At 36.2% G+C, this 18,157-nt stretch overlaps 1 protein-coding gene across 1 annotated transcript; it reads left to right on the forward strand.

Moving 5' to 3' along the window:
• Positions 1 to 577: 577 nt before the first annotated feature.
• LOC137958995 (nicotinate phosphoribosyltransferase 2-like) lies at positions 578 to 17,397 on the forward strand. The gene is made up of 15 exons (XM_068806241.1): positions 578 to 883; positions 1,751 to 1,898; positions 4,514 to 4,633; positions 4,954 to 5,088; positions 5,186 to 5,247; positions 7,913 to 7,988; positions 8,864 to 8,965; positions 9,735 to 9,851; positions 10,595 to 10,653; positions 11,909 to 12,083; positions 12,750 to 12,884; positions 13,060 to 13,158; positions 13,256 to 13,364; positions 16,808 to 16,920; positions 17,028 to 17,397. Exons 1-15 carry the CDS (start codon positions 744 to 746, stop codon positions 17,103 to 17,105), a joined length of 1,668 nt encoding a protein of 555 aa, XP_068662342.1. The 5' UTR covers positions 578 to 743; the 3' UTR covers positions 17,106 to 17,397.
• The last annotated feature ends 760 nt before the right edge of the window (positions 17,398 to 18,157 follow it).

An 18,157-nucleotide genomic window follows, 5' to 3' on the forward strand; every position in this document is an offset into this window, starting at 1 on the left:
TATGCAGAGTGTGTCGACAACTTATTGTAGGGTTTATGTAGAGAGGTCATGCCTAATTTTATGTAGAGGTCATGCCTAATTTTATGTAAAATTTATGCATAATTTGAAATACAATTAATTTGACATATACTTAAAATAAATTTTATAAAAAAATCAGTTGTCAATTATATATATTGTACTTCAAGTATTATTTTTATTTTCTGTTCATCTTTGAGTTATAATAAGTTAAATTTAAAATTTTATGTTTTAAATTATTTTTATTTTTATTTCCTGTTTTAATTATATATGATCAAATGAAAATTTGAATTAAATTATTTATATTTTATATCAAAATATGGTATTGTGTTTTATTTTAAATTTTAATTTTAATTATGGGTATTATATGAATTACTTAAAAATTATGATTGTTTTCTTTCCGTTTACTTATATGCTAATTTTTTAATAGAAATTATATTTTATTTATTTTTGTTTGAACTAAATGTTTCGGACATAATAAATTAATTAATTAATTAATTGAAGATGGCGCACCTGATTTGCATAGGAATTAAGTTTCTGCTCGCTCCTTGTTCTTAGCGAACTCCACTGGACTGCCACTGGTTTCTTCCTCTTCTTCCAACCGTTAAAACCAAAGCCCTTATTTTACTGCTTGTGTGGTGACGTTTTTTCTCCTTTCTGCTCAAATACATACCTGAATTGAAGTAGCAGCAACTGGTGGGAGGAGAAACCCTTTTGTTGCGTGTGAAATGGAGGCGAATTGTAATGGATCGATTGGTGGCCTCCATGGACCGACTAATCCGATGGCGTCTGCCCTTTTGACGGATCTCTATCAGTTTTCAATGGCTTACGCTTACTGGAAAGCCGGAAAGCATCAGGAGCGAGCCGTGTACGTAGCCTTTCATCAAGTTGTTACGTTTTTGTCTGAGAATTTGTTTCATGTTTGTTATTCGATTGGTTATTTGGAAAGTTGAGCTGGGGTTTAATTATGATTGTTTTGAGTGGTAATATAGGCAGTCCTCAAGTTCAATAGAATGCACTGTGGCTGCCTGTACGTGTTGTTCGTTTGTCGGTTTTTCTACTTATCTATCGCAAAGATATTTTGTTCGTCGAGTTACTACTTGGTAGTAGCAGAAACAAATAGCAACCTTGCACAAAGTTCTCAGCGAAGATGGCAGAACGATGTTCATTCTATCCGAGTGACATAGATTGAGTTGTCTGGCTTGACATGTTTCTCAAGTCAGGGGAGACTATACACATTTTGGATTACAAAAAGTAAACTCGTCTACGTTGTAATCCAATGATTAGGATGCTCTCAGATAAAGTATTAGCAACTTTGGTGCTTAGCCTTATATTATCAATTGATAGCTTGATATTCAAGCTTTCAACACAGAATATTTTTGGAATGAGTAGCACCATAGCAAATTGCTCGTCATATCTCTGTATGCCCCTCAACTTCTTGTTGCTATGAGCACATGCTGTCTAAAGAACTAGTTAAGACATTATCAGAAGCACTACTGAAGAGGTAAAGATTTTGCATTTTGCAGCTGCCAATGTAATGTTGTAATGAGATCATAAGCAGTATTAAAAAAAAAAAAATCATTAATTGGAAACTTCATCACACTATACAGATGTTAAGGACATAACATGTGGCTAAAATCAGATCAAGAAAATAATATCTGATATTTGATGTGCCTCTTGCTGCTGCTCTGACTCAGAAAGTGATTTTTCATTCTCGGACTTGGATGTGTCTCAGGTTTGACTTATATTTCCGGAAGAACCCATTTGGAGGTGAATATACTGTCTTTGGTGGCCTTGAAGAATGCATTCGCTTCATTGCCTGTTTCAGACTGAAGGAGGATGAACTTTCCTATTTAAAGTCGGTCTTGCCTTCAACTTGTGAGGTACTATTCTTAATAAAAATATGATATTTTCAATGCTCCGCATGATGCTTTCTTATTTTGGATTGTCTTATAAAAAGACGAATTGAGACAATTATCTGGAACCATGATTTAAAAATGCCCCTTTTCCTATAATCAGCTGACATATTTAATATGTTTCTTGTACCTGCATAAATTCTTTTCCTGGAATTCAGGCTTGCTTGTTTTTTAGAATGTAAAGAAAATATTTTATCCTTTTGCCATTTCATCTGGTTTATGCAAATACTAATTAGGAGTAAACACATAAACTATTATAAACTGAGCAGTAAGCATAAGAATTTTTTTAAATAAACATACTGATATGTAAGACCGGTTCCTAGAGATTGTAAGGAAAGTGCCAAGGTCAACAGTTTCTCTTTAAATATGTCTGCCAGCCTCAGATGGTGAGACTTGACTTGCATTCAGCTAATCATGATGGTTGAGTCCTCCTCAATTACAGTTGGGACTCTGGGGCATTGAAATGTTGAGAGGAGCTTAATTTCTTGAAGTGGATAACTGAGTCACAGGTATCAATAGGCCTTAAGAAAATAGGATTAGTTCTTCCATTGTGGTCCCTGATAACTCTCCAACCATGGCAGGACTAGGTTTCCTCAAACGTCAACAGGGAAGAAGAGTCATCCAAGCAGAGAGTTTTGGGATGTCTGAGCATTATAATTTGGTCCAGGCTTTCAATTACATCTAATGATTAGGCTTTAAAAAAAAGGAAATATCCTTTTAAGTGCCTAGCCCAAGTAAAATGGAGGGTAAGATGCCCTAAATTATTGTAACATAATATTGGAACTGGTCTTACATTGGTCATGGGTTCCAGAAGGTGTTGCAGGGTGTGGAGACAGGCTTGTTAGAATGGGTTCAGAGGTGTCAGCGACAACAACTGCAGGGTGGCAGTGGGGGCAGGCAGGAGGTTTGTATGATTTGAATTCAAATTTGGGGTGTTCTGACATGGGGAGTCAACGGGAGTTGAGTCATTGGCCACCAGGTGATGGATTGGGTTCAGTGTCTGGCTGGGTGAACTCGGCCATCACCGGTTGTGGTATCAGCGACTGAGCAAACTCGGCGTCTTCTCCCAGGCTGCCCACAGTATCCAAGTCCTCAGGCACAATGTCAAGGAAGCAGATGCTGATCCAGAAAAAAATAATTTCCAATCGAAATTTTGAGAAGGGTAGATCCATGCCAAGTGTTATCTGGGATGATGAACAGCTCCACAACATTCAGCTGGCAGCCCTCGAATGTTGATCCATTATCCAATGACACTGTTGGGGGGGAGAGGTGTCCATTCGCTGATCTTGTAGATGCAATCATCTGAGGCTAGGGGGAGATGCAGGGCAGCATCTTTCTCCTCCCGGGTATGAAAGTGGAAGAGCCACTTCTGAGCATTGAGGAAGGAGTGAGGTGGTAGGTAGTCAAGTTCAAGGGATTCGGCAAGCCAGCTAGAGATTGGAGAGGCGTCTTCCATCATCCATTTAACAGTAACAAGGATAGAGAGGGAGAGCATTTTCCCGTCCCTTATCCAAGAAATTGTCCAGGGTGATAGTTTGGGGGTTTGGTAATTTCAAAAGGTCTGGTTGTTCAGGATGGTCTGTTGATGGAAGTGGGGGAAATGGAATGTTATGTGTTGGATTGGTTGGCTCTGGTTGAGAAGCATTTTGGGAAGTTTCCGGATCTCGTCTCTGAATTTTTTCCATCCAAAGCCATTGTTGGTGAGTTCAGGGATGTAGATATGTGCCATGATTGCTCCATCATGGCATTGAGTTATCTTGCACTCATGCACCCCTTTGTATTGGAAGACTAACAACTTACCTGTCCATAATTCCCTGGTTCGTCTTCCAGATACGAGTGCAATGGTAGTTATATCAAACTGTTGGGTGAAAGCAGAACAGGTGTTCAGGGATTAGAAATAAAGGAGTGCTTGTTGCCAGTGATTACAGTCACGTGGACTAGATGACCAGAGCGATCATCAGCCTTGGTGAAGGAGAAGGAAGATTTTCCAACTCGGAAGAGCATGATGAGCACAGTTCGTATTGCGGCTCCTTTTCCGGCTTGCCTTACTTTGAACAACTTGCTAGTCTGAGTTGCTATCTGGTTGAGCATGGGTCCATTGGGAGAGAAGTACACCAGCTCCAATGGCTTTGTCATCATCAGAATCAGCAGCAACTTCCTTTCCCTTTCTTTGGCTTTCATCGACTTCCGATTCTGGTTGTTTCCATTGTCCTTCTCCAATCCCTGCACCAGCTTTGTGCTTTCCATTGTCATCCCACCACCGTTCTGGCCTTGCGATGTTCCTCAGTCCAGTCCTCATCTTCGATCACTTGTCTCCTTGCGAGTGCCGCCTTTCCTTGTCTTCGCCCTCTCATTGCTTTGTCGACCTCGCATTTTCATCACAGGCTTAGTATTCTCTCATGTCAATAGGATTTAGAGTCTTTTCATGTAAAAAAAGTGTTTTTTACATCTATGTAGGTGATTGTACTTTTCATGGTAGCTGTACATCTCAAACCTGTATTTATTGCTAATTTTTTACCTGAACAGTGACCTTCATAATAGAAATTTTTGGTGATTAGTGTGTATACTGCTAATTTTTTCAGGAGAGCTTCTTTGATTATCTAAGGGGAATTGATTGCTCTGATGTTGAGGTTTATGCTGTTCCTGAAGGATCAGTTGTTTTCCCAAAAGTGCCCTTACTGAAAGTTGAGGGGCCAATCGCTGTAAGTCCATTACACGACCTTATCTTGATTTTGACTATTTGTAATGGTTCTCTATTGAAGCTTAAGCTATAACTTACTGGTATGTTTCTTCAGTGTCTGCCTCTGGGGTAGTACCAGGCAATATTATTGAGATCCACTACCTTTTAGATTTCACAAATGACATGTCTAACAGACATATTTAAAGATGATTTTCTTCGAAAACAAAAAATTAAAGATGATAATCATTATGTGCTTCAATGCATCTGTGCTTCAATGCACCTGAAATTTAGATCTTATTCATGTTTGGATAAGTATGTGTTAATGTTACTTTTGCATTTCAGGTGGTTCAACTTCTCGAAACCCCATTTGTGAATCTAGTCAATTATGCATCTTTAGTTGCTACAAATGCTGCAAGACACCGATTTGTTGCTGGGAAGTCCAAAAGTCTACTCGAGTTTGGGCTTCGACGTGCACAGGTTTACAATGCTGAACTCTTTCATCAGAAAAGAAGAGAAAGACTAAGAATTTTTTTTTTTTTTTTGTAAATGTTTTCTTTTGTTTTTTGATATCCAGGGTCCTGATGGTGGAATAAGTGCGTCAAAATACTGTTATATTGGTGGATTTGATGCAACAAGGTCCTTTTTTGCTTTGAACTTTCCAACTGGTTTTCATGATTTCTCTATATGTATTGACAGTGCTCTAAACAAACTATCTGCATTTCCTTGTTTTACTTTTTTCTACAATTCATAATGCTGTTCTCATTTATTGAGCCTTATCGCAATTACATCAGTTTGACATGTAGATTTATGTATTTATTCATATATATATATATATTTTTAGAAAAGGCACGTTTTTGACATGTAAAATTTTACTAAACTGCAAAAGTGGCAAGGGCTTGGCATATTAAACAAAATCTAGAGTCAGACAATTTCAATTTGCAGTTACTTTGCATAGACCATATTATAGTTGAATTTTAGTGTGGCAAAAATAATATATAGGGGCTATTTGGTTTTGTTTTCCAAGACAAGACTGAAGTGGTGTCTTTTTTTTTTGTGTCTTGAAGAACTACCAACGGATGTCTGGTTCTTGCATGTCCTGCTTTTACAGTGACTGAAACTTAAGTTGAGCCTTCACTTTCTTATTGGGGTAGCAAACAGTAGTGGTCCTGTTAGGACTCAGACCTAACCCAATTATAGATCTATAGTATCTGGAGCCACTCAGGTCCACTATTAACTCCACAAAAATTCTCAGAGTGGACGCTCAAGATGTTTCTCGTTTAAGAGAAGTATCTGAATATCACTTATGTGAAAATGTGCTGTTGCTATTTTTTTACTGATAAATAATTATTTGTCCTAGGAATCATTGATTTGGTTAGTTATTTGTACCTAGTTTCCTTCTGAAGCGTGAGGATTTCCTCTCCCTCCACTATGTATTTATTCATTTAAGTAGTAATAGTTGAAGAACTTCTCAACAAAATAAAATAAATAAAAGGACCTAGTTTGACAGACAAAAGTTTGGTTCATAATTTTAGCTGAACCTGGTTTGCTTTACCAGTTTTCTGATATCCCGGTAACCAGGCTTGGTACACTCTAGTTCTTCTTGAAACATATTGTTCTTTAATTGCGTTCTTTAATGTCTTTTTTCTTTTGAAATAACATCTGTATTTAGTATTGTCTGCAGTATTTACTTTTCTCAGGAGATATCAACTGCTGCCAACCTAATAATCTCTAGCATATTCTTAATCTGGACTATGTTTTATTGTGTGAATTGAGCCATGTTCCGTGAACAAGATGTATTTTCTCGTTGTAAACACATTATTAGAAGAGGCTTACATGTTCATCGGAAAGCTGATTGAGTTCAATTAATGAAATGGGTCCAGCGGTGTGTTGATTGTGAATTCAATTTTTGAAAAGAGTGAATTTCATTCAAGGCAAGCCAAGAACAAAACTAAGACTAAGGAAGGAAATCTCCCTGTACAATGAGTGGTTGGAGGGAGACTCCTTGCTTTGCAAGAGTGTCAGCTAAAGAATTAGTTGACCACAGTCAAACAAGTACACAATAATGATATCATGAAAATCTTCCAATGGTGCCAAGGCAGGTCAGACTGGGATGAGCACCAACTAATGACAATTTTGTCGTCACCCTCATTCAGAAGCAATTCGTTGAAGTGCTTACTAAAGATGATGAGGACCCTGAAGGAGTGCATGAAGCTCGATTGTTGAAAGTCTAAAATACCCAAAGGGCCGGAGTTGGAAGCCAAGATAACACTATCACAATTCTGATAACACCACCAATCTCGGGATAGCTTGGGTTATCGACAACACTTCCATCAATGTTAAGCTTCAAAAACTTGGTAGGAGGAGGGATCCATTCCTTCATGGCTCCAAGCTTTGAAGGGAGGGACATCCGAGCTATAGTACCCTAGTTATCACCGAGGGGGAGACCATTCAACCACTTGAATTCCTTTCTGGTGTGGATCTAGGATGCCATCATACCAGAGATGCGGCCGAAAACCTCCTCAATAGTGGATGTCTTATTGTTAAACGTTTGGCTATTCGTTTCAATCCAAAGGCCCTAGGGTATGTGCATAATACAAACTGAAAGAAGGACCTTCCAAAGGCCCCAAATCCACGTACCATAGTTCAATTGACTAATAGAAGAGAGACAGCTCGGGACGCAGATTTGGAGCCCAATTCGGCTAAGGAAATTTGTCCGAACTTCCCAGGAAAAAGGACAAAGCAAGAGAAGATGATCAACTTCCTCTTTGTCAGAGCCCCAGAGAGGGCATTGATACTTGGCGTCTAGTTTCCTCTTCTTCGAAGATGATTTACTGTTAGGATCTTTTTATGGTGAGCACTCCATTAGAAGAACTGAATTTTCGGTGGTGCAGAGAGCTTCCAAGACAGCACAGCAATATGGTTCTCAACATTACTCTGTCCTTTAATATAGTTATAGGCAGAAGAAACACTGAATTTACTACTTTTGTGTGGAGTCTAAAAAATTTTATCCTCTGGCCGGCCTCTGATCTTAGTTCCCCATGAAACCCGACCCGATGCCCACCCCTATCTATGTCAATCAGATTTCCTCCTTGATCTTAGTTGAAAAGTTGAAAAGCCTTTTTAATCCAAAAAGAAAAAATCGGTATGAAGTTTAATGCTTGTTATGCTTCATGGACATTTGCCTTTCCTCAAAAAAAGAAAAAGAGGGATCTTCATTCAAAGTGGTCTGTTTTTTTATGACAGAATTTCCTATTTACATCTTCATGCATGTTTTTCTTATATTTGTTTGGTATTCTAACAGCAATGTTGCAGCTGGTCAACTATTTGGAATACCCCTCCGCGGAACACATTCGCATGCTTTCATCAGTTCATTCATGGTTAGTATATGACATTTTTTCATACCCGTGGATAAATCAGTAACTTTTAATTAATATTTGTGATTCTCAGTTTATGTATTTCAGATTTGTATGTTCTCAAAGAGTTTCTATTTAAGCTTCCTCTGTATATTTCTTTTTAGTAGTTATCCGGGGGTTGTCCTAATGAGTTCTTGGGTTCAAGTTCATTGAGTACAGAGTATCTGGAGGGGAGGAGAGGAGTGGGCCAATATTGAAATAATAGTTGTTTGGTGCTGAAGTGATATTGATAAACCATGCTTTTTCATGTCTTTCTCCATTTCTCTCCTTAGCTGTGGAGCCTATCTGTCAATTTCAAACTCAAGCATTTTCTTGCTATGTGGTCGTAAAATACTTTAGAAAAGGATGTAAACGGAGAGGAAGGTTCATAGAGAAGTTCCAAGGTTGCAGCGTGCTTGTCAACTTTCCTTTTACTAAATCCCATCTTTATTTTCTCCCAATTCTCATTGTTACATCATGGTGAAAGCAGAAGATTTGTGTCTATTTTAAAAATGGGGAAGGAAATATCCTTCTCCACAATCCAAACCCATCACGTGTTCTAACTTAAAGATATTGTCTATTTCAACTAATATAAGAGTAAAATATGATAATGACTCTGAGCATATGGGAGCAAATTGATTTAACTGTTGTAGCTGATGACTCCCAGTCTCCTATTGGTGTTCAGAACCACAATTTAGTTCAGCAAATGAAAGTTGAAAACATATGAATGTTCAAAATGTGTTACTGATCCTTCAATTGTTATAAGAAGAACATACATATCTATCTAGAACTAATATTTGTTTGGAGTTGTGAAAAAATGATTATCCATGAGTCTAATTTGTTTGGTGGGGTTTATGTAGAGTACAGATGAGATTGTGGACAAAGCACTTTCTAGTCAAGATGGCTCATTTACGTGTTCAGATTTTGTTGCCCTTGCGCAGAACTGGCTAATGAAACTCCGGGTAATAGCTGTTTATGGGCATTTTTTTCTGATTATCTTCTGTTTTAAATGTGTAAAGCCCCAATGATACCTTTTGTCCACAAATACTGATTTTGTATGCAACTCTTAGCATGCTATGCTAGTGGGCATGACTATCTTTTTTCTTTCAGTTGTTGACTGGTTCAATAATTATGTGAAAAAAAACTTGGATAACTATCATTTAGATAAGTTGTCAGATCTCTTCTTCTGTAAACTTGTTTATATTTGAAAGAAAAATATTGAAAAACGACTCTTATGGACAAAATTTCCATTTATTGAAAAGGGATTGGACATATTTTAATACTTGGATGTTGATAAATAATGAATTTGGGTTTCGGTTAATGACAAATTTAGGTTACAGGTTAATATAAGGAAAAAGTTATATGATTATTGGTTTGGAAAGGCTTTCTAACTTCGACTAGTCATGTTGGGATGGACTTGGACCCAGTTTGAACAAAAGTGATTATGAGAAATGAAGTACTGATCCCATTTTCTTTACTGTCATTTTTTATTTCAAGATATATTTGCATAAGTTATTATTCAGCTTATTTTTATGTTCCTAAAAAATCCGTCCAATTTGGTTGAAGTTTGAAGTTATTTTGCATATACATGCCAATTTAGTTTTTGAGGTTGTTATTTGGTCAAATCTGGCTTCTGGAAATTTGTGAGCTCTGACAGTGTTTGTTTGTTTGTGTTTAGACACGCCTTTCAGCTTCTGTGACCCTCTTTGTTGTTCTGTGTTTGATTTTCAGAGGGCAACTTCACTACAAGGCATTTTTAGTGAGACTAATCAAAGTGAATTGGCAGCCTTCACGTCATATGCACTGGCTTTCCCCAGTAATTTTTTGGCTCTTGTTGATACATATGATGTAAGTGAAGCTCTCTCCTTTGTTGTATTCTTTTTGGTTTGCATCCCTGTATATCCTTGGCGCCTGTTGTATTATTCCTTTTTGCATAATATGTTCTCACAGGTTTCAAAAACCAAGCGAACAAAGAATAAGCTGCCTAAAATACAACATCGCCTTATTTAAAAAAAAAAGAAGCTGCCTAGAAGTTTGAGTGCATAAGGATTCATCAACTATTTTAATGGTAAAAATAAATTTCTACCAGACATCAGTTTGATGAATGCTCTAGTAAAACCTAGATTATCAGCAATATATAGAAAATATGTTTATGCCCATTGATAAGATGGTAGATATGGCAGCACTTTGACATGATCTAATTTCCTGTATAGGCGTCCAAATGCCATAATCTTACTTTTATTTTTCTTCCAATGTTTTGATATTTCATACTTTCCCATTTTTTCTATTCAAATGTAATTTATATTTTTCAGTCTTGTGATTGAAATAAAACGTCTTGTTGTTCATTTTGACAACTAATGTTCATACTTCTCCATGCTGTCATCAGATGGTTGGGGCAGTTGAATGGCTCATACCTTTGAAATTGGGCCATCTGTTCAAAGTCATATTTACACGATATGATGAGTTCAAATGTATCAATGTCATAAACATGATAACATAAAAAATACATTGTAACTTTCATTTCACTAAATGCATTCTTTGGTTATTCTATGAACCTGTTCATTTCTTTTTTATGACATCCATGCTAACAGGTGGTGAGGAGTGGCATACCAAATTATTGTGCGGTTGCTTTAGCACTTAACGATTTGGGGTAAGCCTTGCACTGTGGACATAACTCATGATGATGATCAAGCAAACTCTGCTTTTCTTGCTCTTAATCTTTAATCATTTAAACATAGCCATGTGAGAAAAGTTTCAATTTGTTTATCAAAGATATAGGTTATGGTTTACATTAAGATAACATATCAAAAGTTTCAATTTTATATTTTGTGTAAAGCCAAGGTAGCATTCCTGTAGGCTGGCTTGATTAGATATGCTTAAGATCCATTCTAATCTCTAACATGCATCCTGATGAACCAGTTGCATCTTGTATGAAGTCTAATTTACATTTATCCTTCTACTTATAAACACTTTATTAACAATGTTCTATTTTACCCTGCAGTTTCAGAATTTGCTAAAAATGCTAAAATTTTATTGATTCTTGGGTTGCTGATATACCATTTAGATGATGAAATAAACAGAATGTACCACATTGAAACAGAACAAGAGTTTTTGCTGAGGAGGAATATGAATATGAACATACATACAAGAATTGCTATGAGCAATATGAACATAGCTCAATTACAGATCATGAACCAAAAGAGGTTTATCATTACCACAAACTGATCTTGCTAATCGTCAGCTTCAGATTTAGTCTCTAGTGTCAGTTAGGACCAATATCATAGGTAGCTAGACATTCATAATGTATTTCACCTTTCCTGATTAAAGAGGCAAATATTAAATGATTCGTGGCATCCAAAGAAAAAAAAATCAGAATATGTGGCTTTAGACAGAGAATTCAGTACTTACGTTCTTTTTTACTTTTATGTTGTGCCTTTGGTAGGTATTTTTATGCATTTTGATTAATTTTTTAGGTAAGAGATTCAATTCTCTTTTTTTCAACCTTGAATTTGAAAAGGATTAGCATGCACTGAGAGCAAAAGATAATAGAACCAAGCAAAGGGCTTGAAGCTTCTATCTAGGATATATGAAGGTGGAATGGTTATGTTCAATCAGATTAGGCAGCACCTGAATATTTTTATTTCCTTCTGTATAATTTTGTATTGCCATCCAAATGCAGACATCTTTTTTCTCTGACGGTGTACTAAGTACTGAACTTTATGCATGGATTTGCAATATCTAATTGCATATAGTATTATCTTTAGCAGCATACAGAATTATTTGTTTCTTTGTTTTATAAGCATCAAATGTTGAGTTTTCTTCAGGATTCTGCAGAGAAATCGTTTGCTGAATATTCACCTGACAAGTGTTTTCCATTAGTGATTTAAGGTTACTTACTGCTGCAGGTATAAAGCCACTGGAATTAGGCTGGACTCTGGTGATTTAGCATATTTATCTATAGAGGCTCGGAAATTTTTTCGTGCAATTGAAAAAGAATTTGGTGTGGAGGGCTTTGGAAAAACAAGCATTACTGCTAGTAATGACCTTAATGAGGAGACTTTGGATGCTTTGAACAAGCAGGTAGATATTTTGAAAACCTTGATGGTACTGATTGTACTTCACAATTTTGCCTGTATGTAAGTATATTTTTTTTCAGGAAATAATTAAAATTTGTCAAGAATAATTGTGACTTTGAGTCTCTCAGAAAGACTAGACCTATTAAGCATTCGCAGAAGCTTTTTTGGAAACTAAAGTTTGTTAGGATTTATTAATAATGAGATTACAAATTTAAACAAATCATGCCAACTGAAAAGATATCAACTGCTTATTCTGCCTGAAACATTTTCTCAATTTTGACTGTTGGTCCCACTGAGCATTGTCTTCTTTAGTAAGTGGGGGCATCTCTGATTCTTTCATGATAAATCTCTTGTACAATTTCAGAAAGAAAACGCAAAGAACTGGAACTACTCATTGGGTAAGCAAAAAAGAAAAAGAAATAAAAAAAACAACTAAACTTTAAATATTGTTGTTATAGTGTCCCATTAGTTAGTTTTGTTCAGGATTCCTGACAACTTCACCTAAGTAATCCTTCTATTGTATCTCTTGTAATATATCAAGAAATATTGCACTTTTTAAAGAACTAATAATTAATGTTTGATGACTTCTCTTTGATGAACTATGATTCACTTATATGAAGGAGAAGTTGACAGACATTGTCTTGTAACTGTAAACTTGTCCACGTTGCAGGGGCATGAAGTGGATGCGTTTGGAATTGGAACCAATCTTGTTACATGCTATGCTCAAGCAGCTCTTGGTTGCGTTTTCAAGCTTGTTGAGATAAACAATCAGCCCCGCATTAAACTTTCCGAAGATGTCTCTAAGGTTTGATCATTCAATCAGATATCCAAAGTACTTCTAGGTTCTTTTCTTTTTAACTTTATTCAGAATGTCTTTCTGACATTTTTTTATTCAAATGGAGAAGACATTTTGTTATTCTTTCTTTCTAATTGAATGACAGCTTGACCTATTTCTTGACTGCCATTGTATCCTCTTTTAGGTTTCAATACCTTGTAAAAAACGCTGTTATAGATTGTATGGGAGAGAAGGTTACCCTTTGGTTGACATAATGACTGGGGAAACTGAACAACCACCTAAGGTGCATATTTCAACATCAAGTTGTGTTATAGCTATGATGTGCATTGTAAAATTTATTGGTATTAATGCTCTCTCTCTCTCTCTCCAAATTGCAACAGGTAGCTGAGCGGATTTTATGTCGTCACCCTTTTAGCGAATCTAAGAGAGCATATGTAGTGCCACAAAAAGTAGAGGAGCTTCTAAAGTGCTATTGGTCTGGAAATTCAGGTAGTTCTTACCTAGCTTTCCTTGTCAAAATATGGCTATTGTTGCCAATGTAGATCAACATCACATTGTATTTTAGGGATAACTGATTTTCTGTGAAAAATTCCCAAAGTTTCAATTCGTAACAGTAAGATACAGCATCCTGGCTATTATTCTATAACACATAATATCCCACAGGTGATGGCCATCTGTAGTAGCTAAACAATTCTTGACTTTTTTTTTAATATAATGGAGAAAATTTATTTTTAAAATTTTTAAATTTTTTATTTGATGGAATGTGTGAACATTATAAAAAGAAGAAGAAAATTACGTAGAGGATGGCCCCTCTCTATAATGGAGAAAATTTATTAAGAGGAGGAATTTTAAAAGGACTGTATAGCACTGCAAGATCTGAGAAACGATGTACATAAAACAGACAAAAAACCAAACTTGAATACCAGCTCCACTAGGTGTATGGAATGTACAAAAAGACTGTTGGCAAACTAACTCTGCCAAGTGGGCCTGTCATGTTCCTCCATCATGAGCCAAGTAAGTGTGGCGGTATTGGACAACCAAGATCTGACAGAAGAACCGAAGAACCACCATGGCAAGGGAGAGCATCTAGTAACTCAACTGATGATTCAGAGTTACCCTCCAACATCGACAGCTTAGTGAAATAACTAGTACACAGTGTAAATCACTAAAGAATAGATCTCTACTCAACTCCTGCCACAATCCCTATTGGCTCCACCTTTACCTATCTGGCCTGGGTTCTCTCTTGAGCTTTACTAGGAATTCAGCTTAAGCCAGTCATGGGAGGGGCAATTGCGTGCTTCACTCGTGAAATTTCAACATCTCTGCATCAGAAGCATCGTCAACAGACCTCATTGTTCTAAATTATAGCTCAATGAAGTAATGGATCAGGAAAACCACTTTCATAGGAAAGGACATAATGGACAACTTTCTCAGTGATCCCACCTCTGGATTAGGACTACAATTATAGGCCCTGCTATTTCTATCTTTCTCATATACTTCATACCGCTGCACCTTTAGACGATTGCCAGAGGGTTTCCAAAACTTTATAATGAATGATTGATCAAAGTAAAGCGATGGAATGCAAAGAATAGTCCCCAATAGAAAAAAGTTACATGGGTAATGAATGTAAATATTTTAATTGTTGAATTTTATATAAAGGGTTATGACTGTGAAGTTGGGTCCAAGGCCCATCCCAAAATGACTAGCCTACTTAGGAAACCTCTTTTACAACTAATAAACTTAAGATCTTTGTACTCCCTGATCTATGTGAGACTATTTCTTAACACTCCCCCTCACGTATAGGCCCTCTTTTGTTGCTCTACAAGGGGATAATTTAGGTGTAGGCCCCTTTTTGTGGCTCTAAAAGTGGATAATTTTAGGTGTAGGCCCTCTTTTGTAGCTCTACAAGTGGATATTTTAGGTGTAGGCCTACATATGAGCACCTACTCTGATACCATGTGAAGTTGGGTCCAAGGTTCATCCAAAAATGACTAGCTTACTTAGGAAACCTTTTTCACAACTAATAAACTCAAGATCTTTGTACTCACTAATCCATGTGGAACTATTCCTTAACAATGACCATTATGGTCATAATACACTTTACATATAATTCAACAAGTAGAACACTTTCTTAGTCTCCCCTTGCTCCATATACACCTCTTCCTCTAAGTCCCCATTCAAGAAGGCATATCTCCTACTGAAACAAGGGCCAACCCTTGGTAACCGCCACACGAATCAAAATTCAAACAGAACTCAGCCTTGTTATAGGAGAAGAAATCTCAAATATATCCATACCATAGGTTTGAGTGTATCCTTTTGCCATTAGTCTAGCTATATATCTTTGTATAGACTCATAGGCGTTGTACTTCGCATGTAGACGCATCGCCATCCCACAACGACAACATCTGAAGGTAGGTCACACAATGTCCAGGTCCCCTATCAAGTAAGGCATCTATCTGCACATCCATGGTTTGTTTCCATTCAAGAAAAGATAAAACATCCTGCACTGAATGAGAAGGCAAATGTCTTGAAAGAATCAAACAAAGAGTCAAAAGAAACAAAATAGTGGATGTTGTGTACTAGCATGGACACTCTTTCAAAGAGCAGTGGAAGGTCCAAGTCACTTACCTCAAGATCTGAAAATGTAAAGGGAACTGACAAGGATAGATGAGAGGTTCCTTCTGTAGGTGTGTTGGGTCTTTTTGAAATATATATAAAAGATAAAATGACCATAATACTCTTTACTTGAAACACAACAATAACCATTTCCTGTCCATCACCACAAACTTTGGCAATTATTGAAACATCCTACTTCTATTAAACAGGTGTAAGGTTAAGATATTGCCTTTGGTTGGACACTGGGGAAAATGAGTGGTTTAGGGTTTGGGCAAGAACTTCTATGAAATGATTGATGAGTAGGGATATGCTAATCGTAAAATGAAGACACTAAAAACTAACTAGTGATGCTGATGTGTACATCACTTCTATCTCTGATATAGTGGGAAGCCAAAGGAGGAAAAATTAAAGATTTCCACCTCCACAAGGCCCCCCTAAGGTTTGACTTCCAAGAATTGTTACATATAGTGAGGAAAGCCTGGACTGAGATATGAGGCTCACAGTCAATGAGAATGGTCACAGAGACGAATTCATCTAGTGACCGTCACTCATCCAAATATCCAACTAAAATCTAATCTTGTCACTAGTACAAGCATGGATTCTGAGCCATAAGGCTAGTTTAGCTTTGAGCAAATAACATCAGGGGAAGCCAATCCTCATCATGGTGTATGTAGTTGATTGAAATTGTTCTTCTCCACAAGGCAAAATTTTCTTCTCAAGTCTCTATAGTTCTTTGGCTAGAAATAACAGAAACTGTGGAAGGGAAGGCCCAGTAGTAACTGGGGAGGCCAACAAGGATTCAACTTTGGGTGGTTGTATCTACCTGGGTAAGGAGGTTAGCCGCCAAGTTGAGTGCATCTTTCAAGCTTCTCATGTCTCAGGGATGGGTTTCCACTAAGGTAAAGGATGCCTGATAAACAGGGGAAGACCAAGGTAAGTATACATTAAATAAAAACATAATTGAATTAAAAAAATACCTTAAATGTTTTTGTTGTTTGAGTTTGCAATTAAGCAGGTATAGCTACTATTTCTAGTATTCATTAAATCTAAATTAAAATTATATTATAAAAGTATATTAATACCCACTTTTAATAGTTACCTATAATTCTCTATTACACTTGAAAATTTTTGAATCATCATGTTCCACGTCCTCTAAACTTTTGGTAAGCATATTGGATTTTGTCCTCTGATTTTCCTATATTATTTTGCCAAAACCACCAACATCTGGTAATAGCGCATGACTGGGCCAGTATGACCTGCTTCATCATGCATATGGTGATACTAAGCATATACTGTGTAATTTTTGTTTCTTGCAGGTAAACCTAGAGAAGAACTACTTCCATTAACGAAGATCAGAGATCGATGCATAGAGCAGCTAAGTCAAATGCGCCCTGATCACATGAGGAGGTTAAATCCAACACCCTACAAGGTACAAGATTTGAACTGTTTGAATGCTTTTAAAGTTCTTTTTCTTCTCTTGCTTATTATTTCTCTTCTACTTCTTGTAATAACAAAATAAAGTTGGTTCACTATCAGGTTAGTGTGAGTGCTAAGCTTTACGACTTCATTCATTTCCTGTGGCTCAATGAGGCACCAGTTGGAGAATTGCAATAAAAGAGGATCTACAGCACTTCAGTGGGACACTACAAAATAAGAATCCAGCAATGGTTTACTATTGAATTGGAAGCTGACTGCTCAACTTGAATAAACCACAAATCACAATAAAAATAAATCTTGACTTTTGACAGGTAAATGATGAAGAAAACAAAATAAACAATTTAAGTCAAACTCCCCTTCATCATTCTTTTCTTTTCTTTGTTAGATGAACTGAACTAGGAAGTTATATTTTGGGAAGAGAAGAGCAGAGAAGAGAAGAGAAGAAGAAAAACCCTAATACTTGCCATTGGATAAATCTTCTTTGCTGACATTAATACTAACTGCTAACTCTGTCCAAACCTTTGTAGATAATCTAGTCTAATCAATTTAATTGCAAGCATAACATCACCAAAGCTTAACTAGAACGTCCCTCTGATTATTAAGTCTACCAAAAAATTTCTTAGTATGTGAAAGTGCACTTTTCACTAATCAATGTAATAGTCATTAATGACTTAATTTAAGAATATAGGCAACTCAAAATATCTTGACTCATAAATCTATGATTGACTTTCCAGTTATGGAATAACAAAATACAACTTAATGTAATAATTGATTTCAAAGTATACCGGACCGGTAGTAATATAAACTTTAGCAAATGATTTTCAAATTGTACATAGGGCTTGTTAGTGGATTCTGTAAGTGAAAGTGAATTCACTTTAACTAGGGAAAGTGACTCTAAAAGCGTTAGTGCGCTATATAAGTGGAGAGTGAAAAAGTGAGTGAAAGTGAATTCACTCGAAGCTTGATGCTGAGATTAAATTAATTCCATTGGATTTTAATGGAAATATTTATATTATTTTATTAATAAAATATTTTATTTATTTTTATGATTTTTAATATTATATTAAATTACTAATTTAAGAGTGATAATTAATATATAGTAAAAATAAGAATTTGATCAAATAGTAAGCATTTTTGTTTAAGTATTTATTTTTATAATTAATTAAATTAATATATATATATAGTGGAAACTTCATGACCCTTACTCCTGATTAAAACTAATTTTTGTA

Source organism: Aristolochia californica, unplaced genomic scaffold (assembly GCF_029961685.1).
Source record: "Aristolochia californica isolate CCGP_79_NKW_82.1479 unplaced genomic scaffold, dmAriCali1.0.hap1 SCAF_3, whole genome shotgun sequence".
NCBI lineage: Eukaryota > Viridiplantae > Streptophyta > Magnoliopsida > Piperales > Aristolochiaceae > Aristolochia > Aristolochia californica.